Genomic DNA, 15,387 nt, shown 5'->3' with positions numbered 1-15,387 from the left:
GGCTGAGGTAATTGTGCATTCTATTAGTATCTCATTTACTCAGGAAAATCTTATCTCAACCTGGATTTTTTTTTAATGTGTGTTACTTTCCTTTACTTTTGTGTTGTAGGGAAAAGACTGTGGTAAACCAGCATACGTTATCTACTGGATACAGCTCTGTTGATGCAGCTTCCTACACTGTTCATTGTCAGGATGCCTTGACGGCTCAACTTACTGTCCACCAGGACCCAGGCAACTTCTCAGTAGGGCAGCTACCCAGCCTGGCAGGCTCTGCCTACATAACTGCAGAGAATTCATCCAACCAAGGGTGCAGAACTTAGCATTTTTCCTTTTTTTAATTTCATGAGGTTTCCTGTCGGATCTTTCCCTTACCCTCTCTAGGTCCACTGCCCTAAAGGATGACCCTACACTGAAGTATATTGGCTTCACCCTCTGAGCTGGTGTCATCCACAAAACTGAAGAGGATGTTTTGTATCTGGTCTTCCATGTCACTGATAAAAATATCAAGCAGGAGAGGTCCCAGAAGAGTTTCCTAGGGAATTCAACAGAAATATGGCTTCCAAGTACAATATGAATCATTTACCACCAATTTTCAGGCCTGATGATCTCGTTTTTCACCTATGTCCCACCTTGGACACAGAGATGTTGCAGGACAGCATACTGAGGGCCTTTGCAAGGCAGGTGACATTCACTGCCCTCCCCTGATCCACAGCTCTTTCTCATCTGTGGAACTGGCATTGCCTTATCCTTTTATTTTGTCAGAAAAGATAACATCAGTAAAAATGTCATCATAAAAAACGCAAGGCATCAGGAGGCACGTGTGCCACAAGCAGTGTGGGGCAGCTAGGCTTGGTAAGCCCAGGGAAGTGAAGACTTATGGGGAACCTAAGAGCAGCCTTCAAGTCTACAAAAAGGCAATCAAGAATCTGAATCCAGGCTCTTTTTAACAGTGTATGGTGAAAGAATAAAAAACTACAGACATAAATTGAAACAAGAAATGCTTTCACTGGATGTAAGGCAAAATTTTTCATGAGGACAGTTGAACAGTAGAGCAGGTTGCCCAGAGTGCCCAAGAAGTTTCCATCTTCGTAGGTTTTTAAGACCTAACTGGAATAAAGGCCTGAGCAACCTGATCTTAAGCTATAACAGACCTGGCTTTGAGCAGGAGTTCGGAGTAGAGATCTCATACAGTCCCTTTCAAGTTATTCTCTATTTATATCATCTCATCTTTTAAAGTAACTTGTCTTAACTGCCTAAGGTTCAAAAGTAATTACTTGGTTTATTTTTCATTTACTTTCAGGCAGACCTGTGATGACAGAAAGCACATAGTTCAGTCAGGCACTGTAGGGCCTGTGCTCTTTATTGAGCCTAGCCAAGGAGTCTACTGCATAGAGAGGATAAAATTCAGAACACTTTCCTTCTACCAATAACCACCTTTATCAGGAAAGAAAAAAAAGAGAAATAAAGTAACAAGTGACAAGTAACACAACAAGAACAATATGGTACAGTCAACATACAGGTTACCCAGGTTTTTGTAACATATCAAAAGAAACCACACCAATGTTTATACAGAGCTTTAAAAGCTATATTCCACATTTTATTCTACTCTGTATTTAAATCTACGCCATAATATGCAAGCGTTTTACTCACCTTCCCAGAGGTCCGATTGCCACAGTAAGATTCCCTCCAAGTGTAAGATTCCCTCCTTTGGCAAAAGCTTCTACTGCTCTTTCATGATTCAGTATTATCACTAAATCTGAAACCTATAAAATATGAAATAAAAGTAGTGTGCTTTTAAAGACGTTAGAATGGCACAGGAGACATGTCTTCCATTTTGAAGGAAACGTAGTGAGAGCATTGCAAATATTCCTTTCCACAAATGAAAACTAGATTTAGCAAGATTTCAGTTCAAGTGAGGATCTCCCATCTTCTCAGAGAATTACTTCCTTTCCTGGAAAGGATTCCTTTGAAAAAAGTTTTCTTAACAAACTGGATTCTTTTTCTGCAAGATATTTTGAAACTAAAAATTCTTTCCCTTACTTTTTAAATCAAATTTAACTGTGGTCTTTTTTTTTTTTTTTCCAAGTGCTGATATGGTCAGTATGTGATAGACAACAACTGTAACAGGAACAGCTGTGGCTGTTTCTCTGGCTTTTTAAAGGCTTTTATTTTCTATAGGCATTTTCAAATGTGAAGAGACCTCACATTAAGAAAATAATTTTGATTGTTCCAGAATTGCATTAATAACAGCAAGACAGAAGTCAGTAAACAAAAATTATAGTCCAGAAAATAAACAGCAAAAAGGATACTGGTTTTCCTGTTAATGACAGAATTTTATTGTCTTGATAGGAAAAAATGGGGTTTAATATACATAAAAGATGTATATATATGAAATAATATTTAATTCTTAAAAACGTTGAGTTTATGGTATGTCGGCAGTTTCTGGAAGAAATTATAATAACTGAAGAGCTAATGGGGCATTTTTGAAAGATTCAAATGTAAAACAGGGAATAAAAAAGTAAAACTCACTATTTAAAAAAAACCTGTATGCCTGGGTTGTGAGAGAAAAATGGGTAGCAAAGAACTTTTACTACTGAAGTTGATGCCTATTCCCGCCAGTACTGTAAAACTCTAACTCTCTTTAACAAATTTCAATACAAGTCTCCCACAACTTATTTTTCCTCCCAAACCAGGAAGCATTTTACAGAAGGAAAAAAACTCTTTCAAACACATGCATTATTCTCTAAAGATCACTCCATCTTAACTGAAAGATCAGTAAAGACACTACACATATCAAAATCCAAACACTGCAGCAGTACCAGCACATAGAACTTTGGTACCTTGCTGTGATCCTTTCAACTATCTTGACTAGCCAAGGACTAGTTCCTGATCTTTCATCTGACAGATTTCACTGAAAGTCAGGTTCAGAAAAAGCTTTCAACTTACCCCAAGTTCCAAATCATGACAGCAGGAAATGCAAGAGGAAATACCAGATTATTTGCACAAGGCTGGCCCAGGAGTATTACACACAGTGTAAGAGGGGCCTTTGTTATTAGTCCCCTGGTAACCTCTACCCGATCCCAAACAAAAAATGGCTGACATGAGTAGTTTCTGAATCATCCAGGGATGGAAAGCGAATGTCATTCAGGATGCCGCTACCTCTTCTTACCCTTTAAAATGATGAATCCACACCAAATGAATTAATAGTGAGAAAACCTTCAAGGAAAGCACTCAGATGAATGTGAAAATTAGCCTTTAATTTGAGGTACTAATTTCTTCACTATGATGTCCTCGTTTGAGTCAGAACAGAACTAACTCTGTTCAGTGATTTTACTTTTTATCTCAGTTTCTTCCAAGTAAGTGCAATTAACATCATACATTTGGAGAGTGTCTGCTTCCGGAAGTGCTAATGCTTGATGCTTATAGTTCCTACCAACGACTGAGTGCAGAAAGGCTGCTGGCATATACTTGGTCTGCCAAATCTTGTGTTCCACGTTGGGGCTGCAGAAAGTAAGAAGCACACTTGCAGGGAGGAGGAGACAGGACAGGTGACTTAAAGTGACCAAGAAGGGACTCCATTCCATATATGTCATATTTGGTATAAAGTTCAGAGCTCATGAGAGTGAAGTCTCCTCTGAGAACTCTGTCCATGCTGCCTTCAATACCGATGCATGAGTTCCTGAATTCAGTTTCTGTCTGCTGCTCAACCCAGTCTGGGACTTCCCCAGTGCCTGTCCATGGCATCAGTGGTGACAGTGACATAACTGCCATCAGGGGGATTTGGTGTGGTATTTGTTTTGTATACATTTGTATGCATTTCATTTTATTATTAATTTCATTAAAGTAGTTCTAGTTTTCTATTCCAATCCACAAGTCTCTCCCTTACTCCCTTTCTCTTTGGAAGGGGAGAGGGTTTAATACAGTGTCTGTCACTCATCTAGAAGCTGGCCCAGTCCTAATGCTTAACACAACTTCTGAAGTCTGTGATTTTCTTCTTGTTTAAAATCACTCATAGGTACCACTGCAATTGTACCCTATATGAATAAAATTCAACAAGTTTCTACAAGGTTTAAGTTTATATGTGACTAAAAAAAATGCTGAAATTGGATTCTGGGTTCCTACGCCACTTAGCACTTCTTCACTAGAAGAAATAAGTAAGAATGTGTTTTACGTGGCAGTAATGAAACAGTATTTTTTTAAAACTGACAAAAACTTCAAATAAAGGGCATAATATGGTTCAGAAAAACACCCCCTCAGAAATAGCTTCTATACTGAAACTATCTGAGCAAGTATTAATAGTAAATAGTCACATTATCTACAATATCAGATGGAGATGACTGAAGGAACAGTTTCATAGATTAAGCAAAGCATGTGAAGAGTCTGTTTTATTGTCATAAAAGCCAAGAAAAAAATTCTTAATAAAATAATTCTGTATTCACACCATCCTTTAAAATGTGCACAGCATAATGCCTGAGATCAGAGACTGCACAGTGAGGATACAGTAAAATACAGTAGAAGTAATTCTGTGAGTGCTGACTGACTGGCTGTCAGGACAGGGATAGCTGGTTAGTTGTAGGAGACACATTGGGGGCTGACATGGACGACCCAGGCCAGCGATGCATGGATTCTTCTGAAGAGCATGAGGCTTGTAGCAAGAGATCTTGTTGGTAGCATACTGTTACACTAATTTTCTTTGGAACAGAACAGAAGCTAAACAGAAAGAGAAGAGGAAGCACAGGACTGAAGGCTAGGGTGGGAGAGAGAAGGAAAGATGGGAACAAACAAGGGTGAAAGAGCTGTGAGGAAGAAGGGATGGGAAGTAGAGGCAGAGTGTGATCAGGGTTAAGATCAACAGAATTTCTCTGAACATATTTAGAGTCCCTTACTTAACCATTTATATTGCCTGGAAAACAGCTCTTTTTCTGTAGCATTCCTTTACAGGAGCCATCATGAACTTTGGTGCTCCCAAACAAAAGACAGTAATCACTAGATTAAATGCAAAATGCATGAAGTATAGTGCCACGCAGTACAGTGTATTAGCTAGGCTCCATTTTATTCCACTTTCAATTCCTCTCACTGTTTCTTGCCAAATGGAGTCCTTGTGCTCTTTAAAAAAGTACTTGATACAGTATTAAGTACAAGATACTTTTAGTTAACTGAAGTTGGGTTGTGTGTGAACACTGATGGGAAGCTTTCCATAAGGGAAAAATTCAGTCTGTTAGAAGTGAGAAAGTGGAGAAATAGCTGTAATGTCCCTTCTTTTAATTTAATCTCTCCAAGCAATTATACTGGTAAGATCAACACCCCCTATTTCATTTGTCTTTCACAAACCAGTTCTGTAAGTTTTTTTACAGTGTTATTCATACCACGCTGCCGTCATGCCATCTTCAAAAATGGAAGTGCTAACTGGAGCAAAGTATTATGGGGCTTGAAGTTCAGATTGCAACATGGGAGGCTTCCTGTTCCAGTTCCTGCTTCTTGGTTCTGAGTTCTCAGGTATAGGCTCTTTTCTGCTGGGATGGTGACAGGATGAGAAGTGATGGGGGAGTAGTTTTCTGGCTTGGCCTTTTGGCTCGCTTGCTTCTGTTTGCTGCTTCTTTGTGTCATGCTTTTTCTGTAAATAGGCTAAAGTAATTATGCATTTTGTACCATGTTTTTTCTCATTTTGCTCAGTAAACGCTATTCTTATCTCACTTTGTGTCTCAATCACGAGTTTTTGTGTGTTATTTTTCCCTTCACTTTTGTGTTGGGAGGCAGGCAAGTTAGCCCCTGAGCTAAACCATTACAGAAAAAAATAGATCCTACTCCTTCACTAAATTTTAGATCTTTTTCAATGCATTTCAATTTCTTGCAAAAAAAAGTCACCAACAAGTATTCCAAATACAAAATTTTACCTCTATTCCAATTTCAAATCCACCACCAAGGCCGGCAATTCCTATTGCAGAAGGAGCAGACCAGGCTGTCATGCAAAATAAGACAAACATAAAGAATTTTTACCACATGTTACAAGAAATTGTCATTTTATTATTACAGTTAAAATACACTAATCAATTTTCTATTTAAAACTATGCTCAAAAGCACTACGATGGAATCACATAACTATACTGATTTGTCTCAATGGAAGGAATGTAAGAAATACAAGCCCTTGTGATCTAAACCAATCTTTGTTGCAAATCATCATGCAATTGTCCATAATTGAATACAATTAATTCTTCTAAAAAATTTTCAACTATACTTGCACTTTTATATTTCATCCTTTTCTCAAAGAGACTGAAAGCATTTACATCTGGTAAAAAGTAGGTACCAAATTTTAAAAACAGCTTTCAAACTAAACATTGTCACCTACCCATTGAGTCCTCACACATCTTGTAGAATCACAGCACTGTTTTGGTTGGAAAGACCTCTAAGATTGAGTGCAGCCACTGACAATTTTTTTACAATATGAAAAGAAATTATAAAGGAAAAAATACTTGTTTCTTTTAATTTTCCCATAAAATATTAAAGGAAAATATTCACTTACTTCCATTAGGAAGGCGAGCCAACACAATTCCACTTCCTCCTCGAGCAGTCACCAAAAATCCAGCTTTAATAACGGACAAAACCGCAAGGCCTTTGGCTTTAGCTATTACATGAGCTGAAACAGCAAAATCGTTTGTTCAAGCTCTTGTAAGAGAAGGGTCAAATAATTGAAGCAAAAACTTAAAGAGAGGTCACATGAGCATGCACTGATATCTATGCTGACACCACAGCTTCACCTATTGTGGCCAGCTCATACAGAATTAGTGTACTTTTTGCCAAAACACTGTGTGTGAGAACCCTTAGCAAGGCAAAAATGTAGTGGATAGTTGACATCCATCTCACTACAGATTTTTGGAGGAGCCTGTGTTTAAATCATAGTGACACACAGTAGTGTAATTAGTTTATACTATTAGATGCCGTTTGTAACAAAGTGCCCTCACCCTGCAAGTTTTATAATACACCTTCTGGAACACAGTAGTTTTAAATTCGAAGCCACAAGCAGAAACATCAGATGCAGACACTTGCAGAAACACAATTGCATAAATAAAACAGCAGCAAATATGAATGCTTAATTATTATCAAAGGAGAAATGTGTCCTAATCTCTTTAACTTATTTTCATCTAGCTAATTCTAAGAAACAAAGACATTGAAGAACCGACATACTATTCCAGGCTCTACCTTAAGAAAAGGCATTCCCAAGGTAAGCATGAGACAGTGCATCCATCCATCCAAGCCTTCCTGTGCAGATACCCTGTGGCTGCAAACATGCAAAAGATCTCTCCCAGTATGTAATGTTTGCCTAAAATACAGCAACCTAAATCCCTTTCCCTTCCAAAATGTTTTCACAACAGTTATGCACCCTAAATCTTCAATCTTTTCTAAATTATAGTCACTGAAAACAGAAGAAACTGCTAAAGAGGATAATTGCAACACAGGGGAGTGCTGGAGTTTAACTGAATCAAAATATTTTCTTTACTCACGAGGTATGATTTTATCGGGTCCATTTCTGGAAGTTATTTCCGTAAATTCTCGTAATATTTTAGCTGCCTTTTTAGCTTCTGACTTCAGGTTGGAAGGTATAGGGTTATTCACTGTATAGCATGAAAGAAATAAGAAATTATATCTATGGTCAGTTCAGGACAGCTCATATAAAAATAAACCAGTGTAATTCATATGTGAAAAGTTATTCTTTACAAACAAGCAGTAAAGCAAACAGGGAAACAGCAAATACAAGAAATGACCTTCTGCATCAGAACCACGTTTTGTCTCTGATGGTTTTAACAGAAGATGCCACTCAGGAAGAGCACACAAAGCTGGTTCTTTTCTGCAATCTGTTCCCCTTGTACTTTCTCAGAATCCATACTGGTAACAGAAAAGATGTTGTAGATACATCTTCAGTTGTTCCTTTATTAACAGGGAGTGGGGGAGAGGGAGAGATATTCCTCATCTAGCTGTTCACTGCAACAGTAAGTGCAAGAATAACCTAACGTTCCCATCCTCAAAATAACAGGAGAAATTTCACTTTTTCCCTGTATTATTTGTTTAATACATCAACATAGCTGCTGCATCCTTTCAGTATCTATAGAAATTCACACTTGCATTGTCCCTTGCTTTTCCCATTCCTGCCACAGATTGAAGCAATACAGGATTACTGTTCTGGCCTAAGAAAAAGCAAGATGATTTGACAACTTACTGCCAGTTACTTTGCATTAAGCCAGATTTCAGCACTTTCAGAAACAGGCTGAGAAATGGGTGATATTTCCAAAGCAAAATTGAGATACTAATTGGGGGTAAAGGGAAGGAAAAAAGATGATGTTGAACATGCTTCCCTCTGAAGTTAGACCTGCTAGAGAAGGGTTACAAGTGGGATGACTTGCATTTGGATTTTAATTTAAACAGCAGCACATATGAAAGTTACTTAATTGACAAGCAATCATGGCACAAGGAATCAAGGCAAATGATTAAACACTTTCACTGCTGAAAACCAACACAGCTACTCATAGGGGCTACCATATGATTCTGTACATAGTGGCTCATTTTGAGTTCCTTTATTTACTTCCATGATGTTACATAGCTATTAAAAAACTGGCGGAATGCCAGCAGTGTTCTTGAGGAACCGAAGATTTGCTTATTAAAAAAAAAAAAAAAAAAAAGGCAAACAAAAAACAAGTCCACACCCTGACCTTAATTATGTATAATATGATGCTTGGTAAAGCTTGGATGGACTCTCATTTTACCAAGATAGCTAGAGCCACAGCAAAAGGAATCTAATACTTTTATAATGGAGGAAAGATGAAGCTTTGTCTCTCTCTCTTAGGCTATACCACCCTCAAGATTTTTTTGCCATAATTCAGTATTAGGTAAGGACAAAGATAACAATCATCACTAAAAAAGGGAAAGTTTAATGATTACCTATATAGCATGGCTAGCACCTCACTCTTACTATTAAATTTTCACATAATCACAGAATACGTCTGGTTGAAAGAGACCTCAAAGATCATCCAGTCTGACCCTTGATCCAGCACTGAAGGGTCAACACTAAAGCATGTCCCTAAGGGCCAGGTCCACACATCGCTTGAACACCCCCAGGGATGGTGACTCCACCACTGCCCTGGGCACACTATTCCAATGTTGGATAATCCTTTTGATGAAGTATTTCCTGATATGTAGCCTCAACCTTCCCTGGTGCAGCTTGAAACCATTTCCTCTAGTCCTGTCACTTGTCCCCTCCTCACCCCAACCTCCCTTCAGGTAGTTGTAGAGAATGATAAGCTCTCCCCTCAGCCTCCTTCTCCTTTAGATCAATCAGCTCTGTAAAACTTAGTACAAAGGCAAAGAACATCACAATTTTTCAGGTAAAAGCCTAGTCAGTAGAAAATCACAGAAATACGTCAAAAGACAATTCAAAACTACTTATGTACTTTGTTTTTTCTCAAAAAAAAAAAATAGTACATAGAGGTTTGAACTATGAAATTGTGGTGTCTGTCCCAAAATACAATAGAAATAAAACCACTAATTATCATGAAGGTTTCAGAAAAAAAATTCATTTCTATTTATTTTAATCACTGTATAAACAGACAAAACCAGAAGTGTGCTTTCTGTGACATCAAAAAAGGTTTAAATTTCTGTTCACCTATCAAACTGTCCTGCTCTCCCTCAAGCTTACCTTTTTATTTTCTTAAAAACTGATTTACTATTGCAAGTATGTTAAAATAGATGCTATAGAACTATCTGTTTTTTAATAAGAATATTGTATGGAATATTTAGAAATAAGCAGAAGTTCCATATTCAGTTTACCCCTTCAATAACATAAGGAATAATCCTGTAGCACTGTCTTCACTATTAGCTTTTAAGTATGCATATATAATTGTCTATTTTGTATTCAAGTAATGCTCAGGAAGGAGATAACCAGGAGCAATAAGACAATAATATCTATCAGGAGGATATATTGACTGATGGGTTTGGAATGCCACGACCAGTGAATGCTCACCTGGGAGCAAGCTTCATTTGCACTCCTGCTTGTTGTTGAAAGGAGAAGATATTGAGCGTATGTGAGTCAGCAACACAAACCCCATTGGGCAATATCACACCAAAATTGATTAACTGCTTAATTTGTAAGCTGATGAAGCAAGTGCGTCAGCCTCTAATTTACATTCTGACTAACAGTAATAATGTGTTGGCTGAACATTTGGTGAAATTATCTGAGCAAGGTGTAATAAAGAATAAATAAAGCCTTTTTACTTAAAACCTATAACTAATTCTGACACAATCAAAATTCTGCTGAATATGAACGGATGAAATAAAGCATGGTGGCATTAGGAGAACCTGAACATCAAAAGTTCAGTTTCATGCACGTAAGGGTTTTGAAGTATTTGGTGAAAGGTGGTTTGGGGTTTGGTTTTGGTCACAATGAAAAAAACCCAACAATGGCAAATGCTTCTATGAGCCTCAGTAATTCAGTCTTTGCTTTCACTTCACTAAGAAGTTCAGAAGCAGCACAAGAATACATTGAAGTGCAGTTAATTTGCAAATGCCTATGGTTGTAGCAGCAATATGAATGCTAAAAAGCTTGTATGACCAGAAAAAAAGTCAATATTATGAGTAAGAACATTCATAAACATCAAAAGAAGCATAGTCAAAAAGGGTTAAAGAACATCATCTAATGGGAAAAAAAAACCTGAAAAACAGGACAGTATAGTGCTGGAAAAGAGCCTAAACAAGAGATTTCAATTCTGCATTACAATTAGAGATGAATGTAATTTTGGTTTCACAGATGTGTAACATTGTGGTGCTGTGGTAGCCAGCTCTAGCCTTCATCTGGTACTTGGAGTTCCTAGAACAACATGCAAGATACACATTGTAAGTATTTTAGATAACCCCAGAAAAAGCAAAGTGACACAGGGCAGTGGGTGACAATCAGCAGACTGTTAAATGTGTCTCCATCAGTCTACCTCCATTTACTACTTCCAACACTTCAAACCAGTGGTAGGCAGCAAAGCAACCAGGTCAGTGAAAAGGTATGTGGAGTCCTCTTTCCTCTGCCACCCTAGATAACAAGGTTACTGGATGGTACTGCAATAAAGTGGTGCTGGTAGTGGTGGGGGAAGAAGAACTAAGCACAAAGGTCCGCAAAATCTTTAGCATTCAGAAAACAAGAAGGTGAAGTATCTTAAGGTTTACCTACTATGAATGGGAATATAAGAAGTATCAATTTTTTCCAAAGGATCACAGGATGTTAGGGGTTGGAAGCAACCTCTGGAGATCATCAAGTCCAACCTCCCTGCCAGAGCAGGGCCACAGAATCTAGCGCAGGTTGCACAAGAACACATCCAGATGGGTCTTGAAGGACACCCCACAACCTCTCTGGGGAGCTTGTTCCAGTGCTCTGTGACCTTCACAGTGAAGAAGTTCCTCCTCATCTTGAGATGGAACCTCCTGTGCTGTAGTTTCTATTCATTTCCCCATGTCCTATCACAGGGTGCAACTGAAAATAGCCTGTCCCCTCCCTCTTGACATCCAGCCCTCAGATATTTATAAACACTTATTAAATCCCCTCTCAGTCTTCTCTTCTCCAGACTAACCAGCCCCAGGTCTCTGAGCCTCTCCTCAAAGGGCACATACTCCAGTCCCTTAATCGTCCTGGTGTCTCTCTGTTGGACTCTCTCCAGCAGATCCCTGTCCCTCTTGGCCACAACGGCACACTGCTATCCCAAACACTTCTCAAACACTGCATTGGAAGGAAGTGAAATGTGCTTAAAACTAAAGCTGAAAATTAAAATCCCCCACTCTTATCCATGTTAAAACTAGTCAGTTTTTTCTTGTTCCACCTGCTAAAGCTAGCTGCTGATGACAGCCTTTGCACAGGAAAAACCTCATGAGCATACCAAAGTTGTAACTAAACTCAGACTTCAGGAAGTCAAATATGAAAAAGGAACATCACATAACAGAAGATGGTACCTTCCCTGAAAGGAAAATAGCCCAATAATTATATTTGTCAAATACAACAATCTCATAGACACTTCTACGTCTACATAGAAGCAAGATATTTACAGTGAAGATTTTTTTTTATTGACTTGGGGAGAGGGCAATAATAAGAAATAATTCTTGAAATTATGAAGCTTACAAAATATTTATAGATTTACATCACAGTAAGCTAAGAGGGAAAGAAATGACAAATGCCATTTTAAAGATTAGTACTTCTGAAAACCTGTATGGAATCTTCTATTGCATCTGTATGCTCATTGAGAGACAGTTAAAGAAGTCAGAGAACAATGATGGAAAACCTGACATCTCCATTTGGATTTTACTATGCAAATTCACAATGTGAAGTCAACCCAAAATTTACTTTCTGGCCAACTTTTTAGGCTTTTGTCCTCTAACCTTAAAGAGATACCAATTGAGATATTAGCTGATGATTGTTCCGAAAACAAGCAAGGTTATCTGAATAAACCGTAGGAAATGTGATAAAAACATTCATCCCTGTTAGCTATGTCAGCATGAATATTGTCATGTATAGGGTCTCAAAGCATACAAAGGTTTTGATCAGTTGCTAGTGTTGATGTGCTGCCTTTCCAGATTTTGCTACCAATTATGTATGCACTTCCAGACCATGGAAACTCAGTATATTTCATATGGCATATCCATCTTTTTAATGCTAAAAACTCTTATGCCCACAGTTTCACTGTGTGCCTATTTTTTACTTTTCTCAACAAAGTACTTAGCTAATCCAAACCCGAAGTGTATCATTTGGTAACTTAATGGGATATTAGTCCTCTATCCCACTTCATATTAATTACTTCCTTGAGAAAAGTCAAGAAATTTTAAAAAAATCCTGTAATGTACAGAGTCACCTATATTATCTGGAAAGTTGGGTTCCCAGCAGTACTGAAGTCAGCTTGAAGGAAATTCTAATTGGAAATGCTGAATTTTCTTTCATCTCCTAGAGCACGAACTTCATGAGAGCTGGAATACCTGAGACTAAAGTGGTACTGACACAGATGAACACTGCACTTGAAAGAAAAACACGTTCTCTTTGAGTATGCAAGCTTCAACTAGGTGACTCTTTAGGTGGCATGTGAAAACAGTCACTAATAGCCTGAGGCACAACACTCAGAGAATTTGTTCCAAAAAGCACATCAGACATCTGTTCAATTGCACAGGAGACAGAGCAGTATAACAACCTGTAGCTAAGTCTTTAAAATTATTTGGAACTTTTAGCAGTTACAAGAATGCTAAAGTCCTGAGTCCACAGTTCTACTACTGAGTTGCAGCCTTTGCATTAGGTCAGTGGATGAACACAAGGAGCATGGGGGAAAGAAATCATGCAGTTTGTACAAAAATAGTCAGAAACCAGCATTTTCAAGAATATAATACAGTGGTAGACTCTACAACAAGCACCAAAAGCAGACAGAGTTACTGTGGGGGTTGTCTGGGACTAATGAGTTAACTCTTCCAAGAATTTGTACTATGAGAATTGCAGGCTTTCTCAAAACACACCACCACACCTATCCATCTGGTCACACAAACCCTGGGAAACTGTCTACCTAAAACACTTTCAGCAAGTCTTTCATACACATTTATTGTGTTTGATGTGTAAACAATTGGTACCAAAGGGGTTGGGCGCTGCCCACCAAGCAAGATCATGCAAGTAGCATTGATTGGAGCTAAGTCAGAGCGACGATTGCAGTTCTGCCTCACTCACCTCATATTGATACAAGAGTTGGTAGGATATGGAAAATTTAGACATGGAAGTAAGGGAGAAATCCCAAAGGGAATCCCAACTTTGGTTTGCTAACTTCATTTTTATCACCAAGAATACACTTGAAGGCAATCCAAGCAGGTAACCAAGTACATCTACCTTTGCTAAGAAAGCTGGGACTATAACAAAGCTGTGCTTTTCAGAAAAAAAAAAAATCCTAAAAACCATCCTGTTTGTTTTAGGGACAGAAACACAGTGAGAAAAAAAAGTAGCAGATTACAACCTCAATGTGCACTACACAGCAGTCCTGTATGCTACAGTAAAAACCTACATGAAAAGAATATTTGGGTAACAAAATACAGACTCAAGCTATTCCATGCAGAAATTATTCAACACCTTATCAGTAAAACTGTCTGTATCATTCTGATGCTCTCATTTATCCATTTCACAAATGTCCTAATTCCCTACGTGCATGCTTCAAATTTAAGAAATTACTAATTCTCATAATGAATTATACAATTAATCACACAAGAAACATTTCTTCAAGCTAAAATATTTTGTTCTTAAAAAAAAGAAGTGCTTAATATTTATTAAACAAGAGTTGAAGAGTAGCCCTTGTTCTACTTAAGCTCTTGGATTGTCTTATTCTCTGTAGTATTTCTTTCCCACTAAGTCATACAGCCTGTTCTTTATAGCAGCCCTGCATTACAGACTCTTTTATAAATGTGTAATGGATGTTTTAACAACAACAAAAAAAGCCCAAAATATGGTTTGTCACATCAGAAATTGTAATCTTCAATGATGAGAAAACATGATACAAGACACAAAGAGCTACAATGAACTCTCTTAGAATTAATTTCAAAGGTACGAAGTGAACATTAAATGAAGAGGGTACAGACTGTGACTCTTCCACTACTGAGAGCTGTGAACACAGAACACTTAAGATGATGGAACCTCCCAAGGCATGGAAACATTAAATACTTTGCCTTGAAGCTAGACTAGGCATGTACCTACATGTAATATACACACATGCAAATACTGGGTTTTATATGAACTCCAGAATGGGCTTTCAAAGCCAAGCTTCACTTTCCTCTGACCCACAAATGCACAGAGAGGTGGTGGTGGTGGCGATTATACTTCCTATATTGAGAGTTCAAGGCACTCCACTTGACAGAGTGCAGAATTAAAGGCACTTGTCAATGCTTAGGTTATACAACATGGCAGAGCTACATGTGAAAACAACAACAGCAACTCATCTTGCCCTTCTCTCCTTCACCAAGGCCACATCAGATGACTGAGGAGTGTCACGGCCCCTTCTGGCTCCACCACCTTGCACTCCTAACACCTCCAAGCTGACCCACATGACAGCAGAGTGCTGCAGTGCATAATAAGGGGAATGCTGGACAGAGAATCACTGTTTCTGATTACCAGTCATTTCCACTGAGAAGAAAAATAAACATTTGAAACTGCAGTTGTACAACTGCATTTACAAAAGTGATGTATGCAGGCATATAAAACTGTATAAAAGGGAATGTGCTGTTTGTTCTCCTTAACAGAAAATAAGTTACATAAACTTTGTAAGTTACAATAGTTAATTGGTCATCACTTTAATCTGGAAGCCATAGATACAGCACAGAATTTAGAATCTGGCATTTTAATCTCCCAAGTGC

The 15,387-nt window shown here is 38.1% G+C and overlaps 1 protein-coding gene across 1 annotated transcript in view; it reads right to left on the bottom strand.

Moving 5' to 3' along the window:
* SH3YL1 (SH3 and SYLF domain containing 1) overlaps positions 1 to 15,152 on the bottom strand; it is a 38,218-nt gene extending 23,066 nt beyond the window's left edge. Inside the window, exons 1-6 of the mRNA XM_054383769.1 lie at positions 15,146 to 15,152; positions 13,436 to 13,483; positions 7,500 to 7,610; positions 6,521 to 6,634; positions 5,895 to 5,959; positions 1,651 to 1,763 (exon numbers count right to left, since the gene is read on the bottom strand). Of these exons, the coding sequence (XP_054239744.1) occupies positions 1,651 to 1,763; positions 5,895 to 5,959; positions 6,521 to 6,634; positions 7,500 to 7,610; positions 13,436 to 13,483; positions 15,146 to 15,152 (458 nt within the window). The remainder of the gene's footprint in view (positions 1 to 1,650; positions 1,764 to 5,894; positions 5,960 to 6,520; positions 6,635 to 7,499; positions 7,611 to 13,435; positions 13,484 to 15,145) is intronic.
* Between the last annotated feature and the right edge of the window lie 235 nt (positions 15,153 to 15,387).

The sequence above is a fragment of the Indicator indicator genome, chromosome 9 (assembly GCF_027791375.1).
Source record: "Indicator indicator isolate 239-I01 chromosome 9, UM_Iind_1.1, whole genome shotgun sequence".
Lineage (NCBI taxonomy): Eukaryota > Metazoa > Chordata > Aves > Piciformes > Indicatoridae > Indicator > Indicator indicator.
The sequence above is the reverse complement of the archived record's forward strand: the minus strand, read 5'-3'. Positions and strand labels throughout refer to the sequence as shown.